Source organism: Triticum aestivum, chromosome 6A (assembly GCF_018294505.1).
Source record: "Triticum aestivum cultivar Chinese Spring chromosome 6A, IWGSC CS RefSeq v2.1, whole genome shotgun sequence".
Lineage (NCBI taxonomy): Eukaryota > Viridiplantae > Streptophyta > Magnoliopsida > Poales > Poaceae > Triticum > Triticum aestivum.
In genome coordinates this window covers 589,812,191-589,827,620 of record NC_057809.1, presented here as the reverse complement: position 1 = coordinate 589,827,620, position 15,430 = coordinate 589,812,191, and the positions used below count along the sequence as shown (strand labels likewise).

The following is a 15,430-nucleotide window of genomic DNA, read 5'->3' as shown; positions in this document are numbered from 1 at the left end:
TAAGTATTGTTTAGCCATTGCAGCAATTTAATAGAAGATTCGATGACCAGGACAGCCACAACCCGGCTACCTTTATAGGTGGAAGGCGCTCCCGGCAACAGACTGGAAAGTAACAATAACAGCATGAAACGGAACAGTTACGAGCTAATGACTAGCGACGAACATTTTAAAGTGAGGCGCGATCTCAACCGTTTTTCTACTGAACGTAACAGCTACAGCTAACTGAAGAAATAACAGAACTCGCTTTGGTCCTGACAGCTTGGCGTGGCTGGCCATGGATTCGCGACGCAGTTGGACGGAGGTGAGAGGGGAGAGCAGAGGAGAAAAGTCGGGTCTTTTCTTTGATGAATGAATAAATGAATGTTTGATCTGGCGGTGCCGGTCCGGTCGTCTCTTGTCTTGTCTTGTGGGTCTGGCTGCTTTGGTCCAACGTTGGCAGGGTAGGGTAGGGGGACACGAAAGACAACGTCCACGCGAGAGCACGCACGCACACACACCCAAACCCAAGAACAAAAACAAAGAGGGTTGGGTTGGGGTGCCTTCACCTGCTCTCCAACCTCAAAAGGAAAGAGACTCAATCAATCACACTTGCTTTTCACCATTGTTTAGAGTAAAGCACCCACACTTTGTACCGCATGAGTGTTCAAAAGCATATGCAAGGTGTCCTGCTTTCAAAAAGAAAATTGATCACTTTATTTTCCTTCAACAAGTGTTTTTTACATCATTCTATTCTATAATTTGTGATGCACCCGATTTGTAAGCCTGATTCGTCAGCTGACATGGCAGTCAACTAAACATCGACCACAAATATATATATATATATATATATATATATATATATATATATATATATATATATATAGGTTGTTTGGACGGCAACCCTGAGCTACGCGTCTAACCAATTTTTTGGCGTTGGCCAACAGCCCACGCTTGTGTTATCGATGGCAGCCCACTTTTCGGCCATACCTTCACTTTTTAGTTTTCACGCTCGCGCGTTAGCGAGTTCGCAATGGCAGACTTTTCCGCCAATATTTTGCCATCACTCACTACAAGAAATATGTCAACTAGTGACCTTCTGTCAGTGACCCTGAAAGAATTGGTCATAGATCTATGACCATTTCAGACCAATGGGTCAAAAGCTGTTCGGGGGGGCTCCAAACCCTAAACCATTGCGACCATTTTGATCAGAAAGGTCGTAATTTCCTTACAGGAAATGGTCATAAAGCAAACAGTGTTGGTCTGCTGCCTTATTTCTAGTTGTTAACAACCAATATAGATGGTCATAGCCTTGTCGATTATGGTGGGTTGTGATGACTAGGCGCCATCTCATCAGTTTTGCCTATGTGTCATGTCCATGTGTCAATTTTTTCCCTAGGTTGTGAAGCAACCTATATTTCTGTTATTCCAAAAATTCTCAAAAAATTCTCATAAATTGTTTGGATCATATCTTCATCAAATATGTCAAAAACCTTCCTTGCCTAGTTCAAAAATAACTAAACAATATTCATTTTCCTATTCTATTCAGAGCAGCACTTTGTGAAGGAAGTACCACTTTGGCATGTCCAAATGGTATCCATTTTCTACAGTGCTTTCCTTTGCCCAAATAACCATCCTCCGCCAAATTCTAGCTCAATCCATTCATTGTTTTGAGCCCAACTTCAACATTCGTATTTATGTCCGGTGTGGTACTTTGGCAAGTACCACCTAGGCTCCTCCTTTTGAGCTGAAATTTTGTGAAGACAGTCTTCTTAGTAACTGATCATCCTCAGCCAAAACTCATGCCCATTAGCCATGTGCATTTCCCGTACCGCTAATCAAACACTTGGTTGCTTATTCATGTTTGAGCATCGATCGGTCTCCTCGTGAGAATCTTATGTTGTGATTTTATTCCTAGCACCTATCTGGGGAGCACCCAACCCACTAGACATGCCTAGGCCGCCCAGAACACAAGGCAACGCCACAGTCACGCGGTGACCACGCGGCGGGCATGTGAGTTTACGCGCTCTAGAGTTGGGACCCTCGGTCACCGTCCAAACCTCGACGTATCACCACCAGACCATGTATTTATGATTAAATAGGTTCTTATGTAACTAAAAATGATTTTTGTAAAAAATAAATAGCAAACTATGAGGCAGCTGCAGTTCAAATTTGACCCGCTTCCTACTGAATCGGCGGAAATTTGTCATTTTCACTAGAGGTGGATCAAAACTTTGGACACCCAACCATTTTGTCAATTGTGCATTAAATATGGCCTAGTATTTTATAAAATTGATTTGGTCCAATTTTGCAACAAATATATGGTAGGTCCTTCACAAAAAGCCTCATTTCGGGCACTCGAAAAATGGAAAATGAATTTTCCGTGCAAAGAAAATGAAAACTCCCTTTGGCAACATTGTTTGGAATTCCAAGATGCACCCTTGTGCACGATATGAGATCATTTGAACAAACTATGTCATGAATGTGGCCATAAGATTGATCATTTGGCTTGAAAGCCATGAATCTTCACGCACGATAGCTCATTTCTGAGAACACTTTTTTAAAATAATTGCCTTATTACAAGTTTATAATTTTTGCTGGTAACTTGGCCACATATGATGAAACAATGCGAAGGTTTTCCAATTTTTTTATTTTTGTTTTGCATTTTTATGCCTGTTTCAAAATACGGTCAAAATGGCGGGAATGACCGTTCCTAGCTAGTGGTTGAGTCTTGGAATTTTTTTGTGTTTCTCTGATTAAATAGATACTTATGTACCTAGAAATGATTTTTGGAAAATATAAAGAGCAAACTACGAGGTAGCTGCAGTTCAAATTTGACCCGCTTCCTACTGAATCGGCGGGAATTTGTCTTTTTCACGAGAGGTGGATCAAAACTTTTGGCACCCAACTATTTGGTCAATTGTGCATTAAATATGTCCTAGTATTTTATAAAATTAATTTGGTCCAATTTTGCAACAAATATATGGTAGGTCCTTCACAAAAAACCCTCATTTCAGGCACTCGAAAAATGGAAAATGAATTTTCCGTGCAAATAAAATGAAAACTCCCTTTGGCAACATTGTTTGGAATTCCAAGATGCACCCTTGTGCACAATATGAGATCATTTGAACAAACTATGCCATGAATGTGGCTATAAGATTGATCATTTGGCTTGAAAGCCATGAATCTTCACGCACAATAGCTCATTTCTGATAACACTTTTTTCAAATAATTGCTGTATTACAAGTTTATAATTTTTGCTGGTAACTTGGCCACATATGATGAAACAATGCGAAGATTTTCCAATTTTTTGATTTTCTTTTGAATTTTTTATGCCCGTTTTAAAATGCGGTCAAAACGGCGGGAATGACCGTTCCTAGCTAGTGGTTGAGTCTTGGATATTTTTTTGGTGTTTATCTGATTAAATAGATACTTATGTACCTAGAAATGATTTTTGGAAAAATTAAAGAGCAAACTATGAGGTAGCTGCAGTTCAAATTTGACCCGCTTCCTACTAAATCGGCAGGAATTTGTCTTTTTCACGAGAGGTGGATCAAAACTTTTGGCACCCAACCATTTGGTCAATTGTGCATAAAATTTGTCCTAGTATTTTATAAAATTTATTTGGTCCAATTTTGCAACAAATATATGGTAGGTCTTTCACCAAAAAGCTCATATCGGGCACTCGAAAAATGGAAAATGAATTTTCCGTGCAAAGAAAATGAAAACTCCCTTTGGCAACATTGTTTGGAATTCCAAGATTCATCCTTGTGCACAATATGAGATCATCTGAACAAACTATGCCATGAATGTGGCCATAAGATTGATCATTTGGCTTGAAAGCCATGAATCTTCACGCATGATAGCTCATTTCTGAGAGCATTTTTTAAAATAATTGCCGTATTACATGTTTATAATTTTTGCTGGTAACTTGGCCACATATGATGAAACAATGTGAAGGTTTTTCAACTTTTTATTTTTTTTGAATTTTGTATGCCCGTTTCAAAATGCGGTCAAAACGGCGGGAATGACTGTTCCTAGCTAGTGGTTGAGTCTTGGATTTTTTTGGTGTTTCTCTGATTAAATAGATACTTATGTACCTAGAAATGATTTTTGGAAAAATTAAAGAGCAAACTACGAGGTAGCTGCAGTTCAAATTTGATCCGCTTCCACCTGAATCGGCGGGAATTTGTCTTTTTCACGAGAGGTGGATCAAAACTTTTAGCACCCAACCATTTGGTCAATTGTGCATTAAATATGTCCTAGTATTTTATAAAATTGATTTGGTACAATTTTGCAACAAATATTTGGTAGGTTCTTCACAAAAAAACTCATTTTGGGCACTCAAAAAATGGAAAATGATTTTTTCGTGGATCAAAAGCATTTTACTAAAATCATTTGGTCAATTATACATAAAATTTGGTCTAATACATAGAGTTCGTAGGTTCGTCACAACAAAACTATTTTTTATACTTCAACAATGAAAAATGCTTTTCTCCTGCAAAAGAACTTATTTTTAATCAATTACGACCTATTTATATGGTCATAAAGTCATCAAGGCCTTTATTGCATTCTGATTAGTCCACGAGCACCTCACGCGGATCATGCCCGACCACCGTTGGATAGTCCCAGATCCGACGGCAGCCCTCTTTCCCCACCCCCTCTACCCCTCATCCCTCTCATCCCCCTCCCGAATCAGCGCAGCTCCCTCTCACCCCTCGTCCAAAGTCCAAACCCTAGCCGTGCCCTCCTCCGTGCGCCGCCGCCCCCATCGATTCCGCCCAACACCGCCGTCCCCCTCCACTCGCTCTCCTCCATGAGCCGGATCCCCACCTCCTCCATGATCCATTTCAGGAGGCTTGAGGCAGCCAGATCCGCCGCGTTGCTTCCGGATCTGCGCCCTTCCCACCACCGATTCATCTCCAATCCGCGCCCTCCTCGCGACCAGCTCCGTCCTCACCTCCGGCCAGATCCGCCCACCCGCCACTACTAGGAAAAGGGCTATAGATGGAAATGACACTAATGGCGCACCAGACTTGTGGTGCGCCATTAGTATATACTAATGGCGCACCACCTTCTGATGCGCCATTAGTGTTGAAACTACTAATGGCGCACCCTGCCCACGGTGCGCCATTAGTACCAATTTTTTTTTGAACTAGTGCGCCTGTCCAAACATACTAATGGCGCATCCACTGGTGGTGCGCCATTACTAGTTGTAACTAGTAATGGCGCACCAGCCAGAAGGTGCGCCACTAATGTTTTTTTTTATTATTGTTTTTATTCCTTTTTTTGCAAAAGTACTAATGGCGCACCACCAGGGGGTGCGCCATTAGTAACCTGGATTACTAATGGCGCATTTGTTGCTGGTGCGCCATTAGTAAGTGGGCAGCAACAAGATATTTTGGACAGCCTCTCCTCCCACACTCACTTTCTCCCCACTTCATTCTCTCCACCGCCTCCTCCTTGTCTCGGGTGCCTCCTCTTTTTCACCTCATTTCCACCATAGATTCATTCAAATTAAGTGGTTAAGTTACCTTATTTTGCTAGGTAAGTAAGGGGGAAGCTATATTTATGTTGTTCTCCCTACAACAATGTGCACATGCACTTTTTATGGCCTAGCTAGATCTATGTATGTTCGTGGTGTTGCATATGTTTGTGGTGTTGCATATGTGTTTGTGTTTGGAGGTGTACCGGTATTTGAAATGCGATAGTTGCCAATATTTTGCCGAAATGTTGATTCATTTCCGTTTCGGCGAGAATTTTGGCATTAAGCATTCTTTTTGGTCCTATTTTTAGGGAAAGTCATGCCAAATTTTTTCTTGGTTCTAAAATATCGTTTTGCTCTACCCCGCAGGCGACCATGGTCCGCACGATGACCGAAGGCATCATGAATAGGTTTTTGAGGTCCGCGAAGGCCGAGATGCTTCAAAAGAACGAGACGGAGATAAGATGTCCGTGTCGAAGATGCAAGCTGAATAGCCTTATTGCGGACCCGGATTCCGGGCAGGTGCGGGACCACCTGCTCTTGCGTGGTTTCATGGATGGCTATTGGTGGCAAGGTGATGAAGATGACTACGAAGTCGTCCATGGGGCCGGGCAAGAAATGAGGAAGGGCAGCAAGACAACCACCGCGGCTCGGGGGGGCGAGAAGACGAAGAATCCCCAGGAGATGATCACGACGGTGATGCTGTACACAGTCATCATGTAGAAGATGCAGGACATGATGATGATGCCGGCGGAGCAGACGACGCTGGACCATCGATGGGCTGGGTGCAGGACCCTCATATTCAAGAGCTGCTTCTCAAGCAGACGGATAACGCAAGAGCTGCCGCTCGAGAGAAAGCCAAGATGGATCAACTTGAGTTAGACGCGGTTACTCCATTGTATGAAGGATGCAGGCCCGAGGATACCCGCCTGAAAGTAACGCTCATGGCTCTGGAGATGAAGGTAAAACACAAAATGACCGACGCATGCTTCGACGAGAACATGTCATTCTGGCACGAACGTCTTCCCAAGGGGAACAAGTGCCCGACCAGTTTGGAGGAGGCGAAGAAAATCGTGTGTCCTCTGGATTTACCGCACGTGAAATACCATGTGTGCATGAACAATTGCATCATTTATCGGGACGAGCACGCGGAGTCTACCATATGTCCGGTGTGCGGTGTCACTCGATACAAGAAGAGGAAGAAAGCTCCTCGAAAAGTGGTGTGGTACTTTCCGATCACTCCTCGTCTGCAGTGGTATTTCGCGGACCCTAAGGTAGCAAAGCTCCTGCGTTGGCACGCGGATAGGGAGGAGAAGAAGCGAGAAGATGACGCAAATGATCTGGAGATAGATAAAAAAGACAAGATGCTGAGTCACCCTAAGGATGCGAGCCAGTGGCAAGCGTTGAACTTCGAATACCCAGAATTTGGGAACGATCCAAGGAACATCATGCTGGGCGCGAGCACCGATGGAGTCAATCCGTTTGGGAGCCAGAGAAGCACACATAGCACCTGGCCTGTGTTCGTGTGGATGTACAATCTTCCCCCCTGGTTGTGCATGAAGAGGAAGTACATTCACATGAGTATGCTAATTGAAGGGCCGAAACAACCAGGGAACGACATCAATCTGTATCTGGGGCTGCTGAAAGAGGAGATTGACACGCTGTGAAAAACGCCAGCCAATACGTGGGACGCCACGGAGAAAGAATATTTCCCTATGAGAGCCGCACTGCTCACGACGGTGCACGACTATCTCGGTTACGGATATCTTGCGGGGCAGGTAGTCCACGGATTTTCTGGATGCGTAAGGTGCATGGATGACACAACGTATCGCCAGCTAGATAGAGATCCCGGGTCTTCGAAAACCGTGTTCATGGGACATCGAAGGTGGCTTCGCGACGATGACCCGTGGAGGAAACGCAAGGATCTGTTCGATGGTGAAACCGAACCCCGAAAACGCCCGTGTACGAGGAGCGGCGAGGAAATAGACAAGCTGTTGAAAAATTGGAAAGACTGCCCACTGCCGGGAAAGAAGCAAAAGGCGCCAGAGCCGCTGCTGAAGGTATGGAAAACGAGGTCTGTTTTCTGGGACTTGCCGTACTGGAAGATCCACCGTGTGCCTCACAGCCTTGATGTCATGCATATCACGAAGAACGTGTGCGAGAGTCTGCTTGGTACCCTGCTCAACATGCCAGAGAGGACCAAAGATGGGCCGAAAGCAAGGGCAGAATTGAAATCAATGGGCATCAGGCAGGAGCTTCACGCTATATATGATGATGATGATGATGATGATGATGATGATGATGATGATGATGATGATGATGATGATGATGAGGCGAAGCAGGACACAGAAAGTCATCGCAAAGGCAAAAAGGCCAAGAAGACCGGAAATGACTACCCTCCCGCGTGCTTCACTCTAAGTCAGGAGGAGATCGAGCAGTTTTTCACCTGCCTCCTAGGAGTAAAACTTCCTTACGGTTACGCGGGGAAGATAAGCAGATACCTAGACCCAACGAAGTAGAAGTTCAGCGGGATGAAGTCTCACGACTGTCACGTGCTGATGACGCAGATACTTCCAGTTGCAATCCGTGGGATCATGGACGCGCACGTCCGTGAAACGCTATTTGGCCTATGCAACTTCTTCGACGTCATCTCTCGGAAGTCGATTGGCGTGAGGCAACTTAGAAGGCTACAGGAAGAGATCGTGGTGATACTATGCGAGCTTGAGATGTACTTCCCGCCCGCATTCTTTGACGTTATGGTGCATCTGCTGGTCCATATAGTGGAGGATATCATCCAACTCGGGCCGACGTTCCTGCACAGCATGATGCCGTTCGAAAGGATGAATGGTGTCATCAAAGGATACGTTCGCAACATGTCACGTCCACAAGGAAGCATAGCCAGGGGCTTTCTGACCGAAGAGTGCATCTCCTACTGCACGAATTATCTAGGCATCGAGAACCCCGTTGGTCTGCCCGTCAACAGGCACCTCGGCAGGCTCGCTGGATGTGAAGAGAATGTGAAGAGAAAGGTGAGAGTTATCAGAATATCAAGGAGAAAAATCCTTCGATCACCGAAGATGACTACAACGACTTCAAGATCAATTGCTCGAGCACCGCAAGCTCCCAATCAAGTGAGTGGGGGAAACAAATGCGGGAGCTGAACATAGGGGAACACACACTCGGTCCCGGCGGTTACAGAGTGGCGGAGCCTATATGGGACAAGGAGGACGCGGACCGTGCCGAGCAAGGCCTACCGCCCCGCTTCGAGAAATACAGCGGTAACAAGCAGACTAGGAACTATGTCAGGGCCCGGTACAAGGAGGACCCAATAACAAAGGAGCTTACCACGGATCCGAAGACCAGGGCGCTTGAGCTTGTTCTGGTAAGGAATACACCCCCGCGTAATTAGCTCCATATGGTTGCATTCTAATTAATGAAGCCAAATTTCTAAATGGTTCACATTCCTTCGACTGAAAGCAGTAGCGCGGAGTCGACTAAGAGCAACCCTTGGGACACCACTCTAAATAGGGGGTTGAATGTAATGAAGAACAAGGATAAGCTCAGTAAGCCAACGTCAGCTGGTCGTGTGGCCGGCAAAGGCTTGTCGACAAAATGGGGGTCATACTATACCGCTGGTGTGCGGAAGGAGAAAAAGACCAGCTCGGAAAGCCAGGCGCGAGAGGTTCAAGAACTCAAGGCACAGGTGGCGTGGATTCCGGAGATTGTCCAAGAGCAAGTGGAACAACGACTCGGAGCGACGATCACCGCCCTTGTGCCTACCTTGATCTCGGGGTTGAGTGCGTGGATTGCGGGCGGCCAACAGGGGCCGCCCCCGATTCCTAGCTTCACGGCCAGCAACTCGCATAATGCGATGGCGGGGCCATTGGTGCCTCCGGCGGAGGCGGCATTGGTGTCTCCGATGCCGGCACGGGAGCTTAATGCACCCGGGTGTACGCCGGCCGGCACCTCTTCAGCAAGCGGCCCCTCCGTCAACTGCACGCCCGCCGTTGGCGGTGCCTCGACATTAGCCGAGCTCGACGCCATCATCACGGTAACTAATTAAGCCTCTCTCGGCCGAGGACTTCATCTCCTTGCCTTTGACTGGGCATCCCTGACGCCCTACATGTTTTCGCAGGGCACCGCCGACGTTCCGTGCACTCTCCTCCACTTTGTGAACAACGAGTTGGTCGATGTCGCCAAGGGCAAAATCGTTCAACCGGGCAACCCCTTGTTCCACGGTACCCAGATGCCACCCAACTTGTTTAGGGTTCAACTGGTTCGGGTGCTGCCAGGCTGCGACGACTTGTTACCTCCGATTCGACCCGTCGGGGCCCACGATGAAGACGTGATGACCCTCAGCGCCTGCCTGAGCTGGCCCCTGCTTTGGCCGAAGAGCCAGATTCGTTTGGGGGCGGGGGACACCACCCCAAAGACAACACCGCCAGTCGTGCCGGCGCCAAGTCGGTCCCATGGCAAGACCGCCGTAACGGTGCCGGACATCCCTATGCCACTGGATCCAAACATGCATATGGCACAGGATCAGAACGACGACGACGACGACGACGACGATGATACATTTGGCAACGTTGATCAGTACTTTGCCGAGCATGGGTACGATGGCGACTTCATGGGGCCTCCTTCTCAAGAACCAAACCCAACAAAAGACGTGTGCGATCTAGCTCGTACCGCGGAGAAGCCAAGTTGCAACAGGCGCCGTCTGGCGTTCAGCTCTCAGGAGACGCCTCCAGCTACCGACTTCACCGAGCCTCAGATAGGCGAGGTGCGAAATATTATCAGCCCCAACACACTCAAGAAGGCGGTCTGTGAGCAGAACTCGGTCCCATTATAGGAGAAGAAGAAGGCACGCAAAAGAAAGACTAAGAAGGGTGCGAGCCAGCCGGCACCGAGTACGATCCGTGCTCAGGACGGGCCACCTTCACCGCAGGATATCTCGAGGAGGGTGCATGTGGCGGGTAGGGCGATGCTACCGACAAATATGCTCAATGCTGCAACCGGTGCTATGCGGAGTCTGCATGACAGTGTTCTTGCTTTGGAGAAGCGGCGTCTCAGAGAGAAGGATGTGGCATACCCGGTTTTCACGGCCAAGGTGCCAGAGGGCAAGGGCTTTGTGTATAACTCCATCGGGCGTACGATCGTCCTGCGTTTTGATGACATCCACGCTATGTTGAACCTTCATCCGCTGCACTACACCTTCGTTCGGCTATTTTCGCTGAGTATGGAGATGCGGATCATTCGCGACAAGACCCCGGACATCGTGATAGTCGACCCCTTCTACATGCGTGCCAAGATCTTGGGCAGCGCTGACCGGCAAGTCGCGAGTTCTTACCTCGAAGGCGTCATTCTGGCAAACCAAGATAAGGATAACTTCCTCGTGCCTTACTTTCCCGAGTAAGTCCTCCCCTCAACCGGCCCGTAACATATGAATTCTTACATTTCGATCGTTTTTCTTCTAACATTCTGTGTTTTCTGCAGTGACACACGTTGCACGCTCATCCTCCTAAGCCCCAAATATTCCATGGCCATGTATTTCGACCCGGACCGTCAGTCGAACGTAGACTACACAAATGTCAAGAAGGTTCTTGATGATCTTCTCCCCGGCTACGCCCAATCTGGAGGCACCTTCACCAGGCCTATTCGTAAGTACGACAAGCATGTGTTCTCCCACAATACGATGTTCTGCTGCGTCAAGCAGCCGCCTGGCGGTCAGAAGGGTGCCTACTACGCCATCCATCACATGCGGGCGATCGTACGGGACCATCATCAACTTCTGCTACCGAGTAAACTCAAAGATTGGGCCGCGAGCGTGTCGGCAATCCAAGACGCGGACCTCCGACAAGAATTCTTTCGCATCCAGTCGGAGTTTGCGGAAATCATCCATCAAGATGTCCTTCGTACCTCGGGGCAGTTCTACCTCAGAAATCAACCGTCCAACAGTGACATCGACACAATGCTACAAATGCAGGCTGACAACGACCGTTATTTCATGACTCCCACGATAGACGGCGGCTTCATCCACGCTCCGGTCCCTTGAGTCGAGTCGAAAGCAGTGATGTTGTGTCTAGTTCTGAAACATCGATTGGCTCATGTTGTAATTAAACTTTAATGAACTTGTAGTATGTCTCTTTGGTTTCGAGAGTCGTTCAACTTAGATGTAATCGATGCTATTAATGTCTTGCTTTTCTCTTCCGATCGTTCTGTTGCATAATTATATATTGCTTATGTATTGTCTGTGAATTGGTACTAACGTTTCGTTTGGCTAGTGCATAGCGATGCCGACGTATGTCGTGTACAAGGGTAAGGTTCCCGGAGTCTACGATGACTGGGAGGAGTGTCGGAGACAGGTTCACCGATTCAGCGGTAACAGTTACAAAGGGTACACCACTAGGGCCGAGGCCGAATCTAGATACGCCCGCTATCTAGCGGGAGAGGGGAGGGAGCGTTGGAGGAACCGGATGAAGATGAGTTTCATCGTGATGATGCTCATCGTGATGACCGCAGCTCTCTTCTATGTGATGGTAGTTTAGATGATCGATATCGACTTGTAATGTGAAGACAAACTCGCTACTCGCGGTCTCGAGACTTGTAATATAATGTTCTATCTTTGTTCGGTCTTTTCAATTCGGAGACTAATATGATGAATTGTATTCGGAGACTAATATGATGAATTGTATTCAAAGACTAATCTTCTATTGTATTCGATGAATCTGTTGTTGATGTGTGCTGTCTATATTTTGTCAAATTATACATTTTGTAACCTGTGCAAAAAACAGAAAATAAAAAAATAAAAAAAACCTAATATTCATACTAATGGCGCATCACATGATAGTGCGCCATTAGTATGAAAAGCATACTAATGGCGCATCACTGGTAAGTGCGCCATTAATATGCCATGGTTACTAATGGCGCATCCAGTGGTGGTGCGCCATTAGCATGCCAAAGCACCTGGATATACATGGCCTTTGGGAGGCATACTAATGGTGCACCCTGGCCTATACTAATGGCGCACCCGCGGTGCGCCATTAGTATACCAGATACTAATGACGCACCAGGTGATGCGCCATTAGTAAAAATTACTAATGGCGTGCTGTTAATGGCGCACCACAGATGCGCCATTAATAGCCATATTAGGTGCGCCATTAGTAGGGGTTTTTCTAGTAGTGCACAACCCAACCTTCCCTCGTCTCTGGTTCACCATGACACACACCTCCTCACCTTGTCTCTTCTCCTTCCAAGATCCACCACGCCACGGTCGCCATGGGCCTGGACGGCGCGCCGGCCTGCTCCATCCCCACTCAAAATCTCGAGCGTCTGTGCGTGGGGAGACGGCGGCCAGAAAGACGCATGGGGAAACCCTAGCCGTCGTCATCTCGCTCGTCCAGATCTGCTTGGGTTGGTGGAGGTATGGCTATGGCGCTGCGCACCATGGCCGCGAAGCTGAAGCAGAAGATCTCCGCCGCTGTCCAGTGGGTTCGCGTCTCTTCTCATGCTCCGGTTCGTTCCCCATCTCGATTTTCTCCCCCCGTCTGAGTCTTTGATTGATGCAATCGAATCGATTGATAAAGACATGTTGCGATGCGCAATTAGTCGGATCCATCCGTCTCCCTCCCCTCCCCTCCCCTCCGACGGGAGTTTGTTGCATGTTCTTCTAGTAGTGATGGAGGCACGATAGGCCCTGCTGCTTAGGTTGTTGGGTTAAATAAATTTTGATGATATTAGCAAATGGAATCAACGTGTGCAATCCATCATCTTTCTGTTACCAGAGGCACCAGCCAGATGTTCTTAGCTATTTTGATTGATTATTAAATTAGCAATGTAGTTTCAATTGCCAGAATCTCTCTGTTGCCCTAGACAGACGCAATATGTGTGTTTAGATGAAATTGTCCATGTCATTTTACTTTCAGCGGCCTGCATTAGCTGCCATCCCAGTTTTAACAATTCAAACTCAACTGCATGCAGGCACATGCTGATACTAACCTCGACCCCTTTGGCCTAGAGTTTCGGTAAGTCACTAAAAGCATGCAAGATTGTTGTCTGATTGATTCCATCATTGTGCAACACGTCCTGACATTCATTCTCCTTCCTCTTTGGAAGCCGGGCACTGGAGAAGATTGTAGAGAAACACAGGAAGAGGCGGAGGAACGAGGCCTTGGCCTGTGGTGCTGGCTTCAGTCTTGGAGCACTCACCTTTTTGCTTGGGGTCACTTTTGAGCTCAGCAAGCTAAACTTGTTTCAAACATTTAGATAGCTCAGCTAGCTAGTTTAGTCTGCTACGGTTTGGGGGTGCTTTGGGTTTCAATTCACTGCAGCAGAAGCACCATTCTTTTGCCTTTTTCAGTTAGATGCGCATAACTACTCTAGCCCACCTAATTAACTGATGTGCAATTGAGAAGCTTAATCTGGTGAACCGATGTGACAGTAGAAGCAATAATTGAACTAATGCTATATGTAGCTTAACAAACTGAGCAAGGGAAACCATTATATCCCCTTCCTTGTTTTATGATTTAGCTTTTAGTTCTTCTGGCCAAACATGTGCTTTAGCCTTTTGCCTTTTCTTATCAATAGTTGTTTTGCTTGTTTTTGAGCTACTACCACTTTGAGCTGCTGTAGATTATCTGATGTACATTTTGTGGTCTGGAAACAAAATTACTAAGCAAGGTGAAGCCTTGAGCTTGACTTCATTGCTGTGCTCTATGTATATTTATTTACTGCTATAACATGGATATATATTCAGCTTTAATGTTAGTTGTAGCGCTAACACATCCATATGTGAAAAAAGGGTTCAGACAGAACTATGCTTGCTAGTACTATCTCTCTAAAACATGTGCAATTTGAATCCCAACAATCCAACCTGGTAGTGGCAGATTTTGCCTTCTTAGAGTTGTATTGCAATTTAATTTAGTGCTACATGGTTTTAGATTTCTTTGTTAACTTGAGCAGGAAAACTAAGTAAGATGCGTATTTGACACATGGTATCGGCAAGGATAGAATGGCTTCTGATGTGTTGTGCTTATGTATTATGATTGCAGCTGCCGACCTCTTCCTGGGCTTCGCAACCAGCTTCCAGCAGGTCTACGCGCTGGCGCAGTGCGACGTTTACTGCAGCAACTACGTCACCCAGGCCGTGCAGCGCATCGCGGTCGAGTGCGGCGGCGCCCCCTCCGGCCAGGTCTACATCGACAAGTGCTACATTACCTACAGCTACTAACCCCACTATTTCATGAATGGTTCATTACAATAGTTCTTTCTGCAGTAATTTCAGTGTTTCATAGATTAAGATTACATATGTATGTTCATGAATGATGAGTAGTTTCAGTCATTTCCCAACTTGAAAGAAACTGGAATAGGCAGTAGTAGGACAATGAGTCATCCTGCACTAGTACAAGTACATGAACAAGTAGTATTATACGAGTCAGTGTTGATTTTGAAATTTGATGCTCTCTAATGATTGCTCACGTGCCCTCAGGAATCTGTTATTCCTTTTTCATCATCAGGATGACAACAAGTCTTCTTAGTGGGATCAGACGGCACATTGTTGTTGCCAAAAACACTGTGATGTCATTTCGCTTGTATGCCATACTCTCGCACCAAGTCTTGGTAAATATATATATATATATATATATATATATATATATATATATATATATATATATATATATATATATATATATATGACTCCTCTTCTGTATTCTTGGGAGTATGTATTCCCATCCTCAATATACCTCATATACGCATTAATTATACCTCTTTATTATTCTCAATATACTTTATTAAATATTCTAAGATACCCCAATATGAGTTTAGTTGAAAAAATATCATCTGCGACGTACTTTTTGTAATATACCTTTTCACGTACAAACGCATCAGTATATACATAAATATTTAAAAATACATAGACTCACATGAATTTTTTCATGAAACTCATTTTGAGATATCTAATAATTACTAATG

The 15,430-nt window shown here is 46.0% G+C and overlaps 1 protein-coding gene across 4 annotated transcripts; it reads left to right on the top strand.

The window, feature by feature from the left end:
- The first annotated feature begins 12,645 nt into the window (after positions 1–12,645).
- LOC123128754 (uncharacterized) lies at positions 12,646–14,950 on the top strand. 4 transcript variants are annotated; one of them, XM_044548853.1, is made up of 4 exons: positions 12,646–12,973; positions 13,439–13,482; positions 13,574–13,638; positions 14,509–14,950. In XM_044548853.1, exons 1-4 carry the CDS (start codon positions 12,884–12,886, stop codon positions 14,685–14,687), a joined length of 378 nt encoding a protein of 125 aa, XP_044404788.1. In that variant the 5' UTR covers positions 12,646–12,883; the 3' UTR covers positions 14,688–14,950. The 4 variants fall into 4 exon arrangements, with proteins under 4 accessions (XP_044404788.1, XP_044404786.1, XP_044404787.1 ...); XM_044548851.1 differs by having other exon boundaries at positions 13,574–13,679; XM_044548852.1 differs by lacking the exon at positions 13,574–13,638.
- The last annotated feature ends 480 nt before the right edge of the window (positions 14,951–15,430 follow it).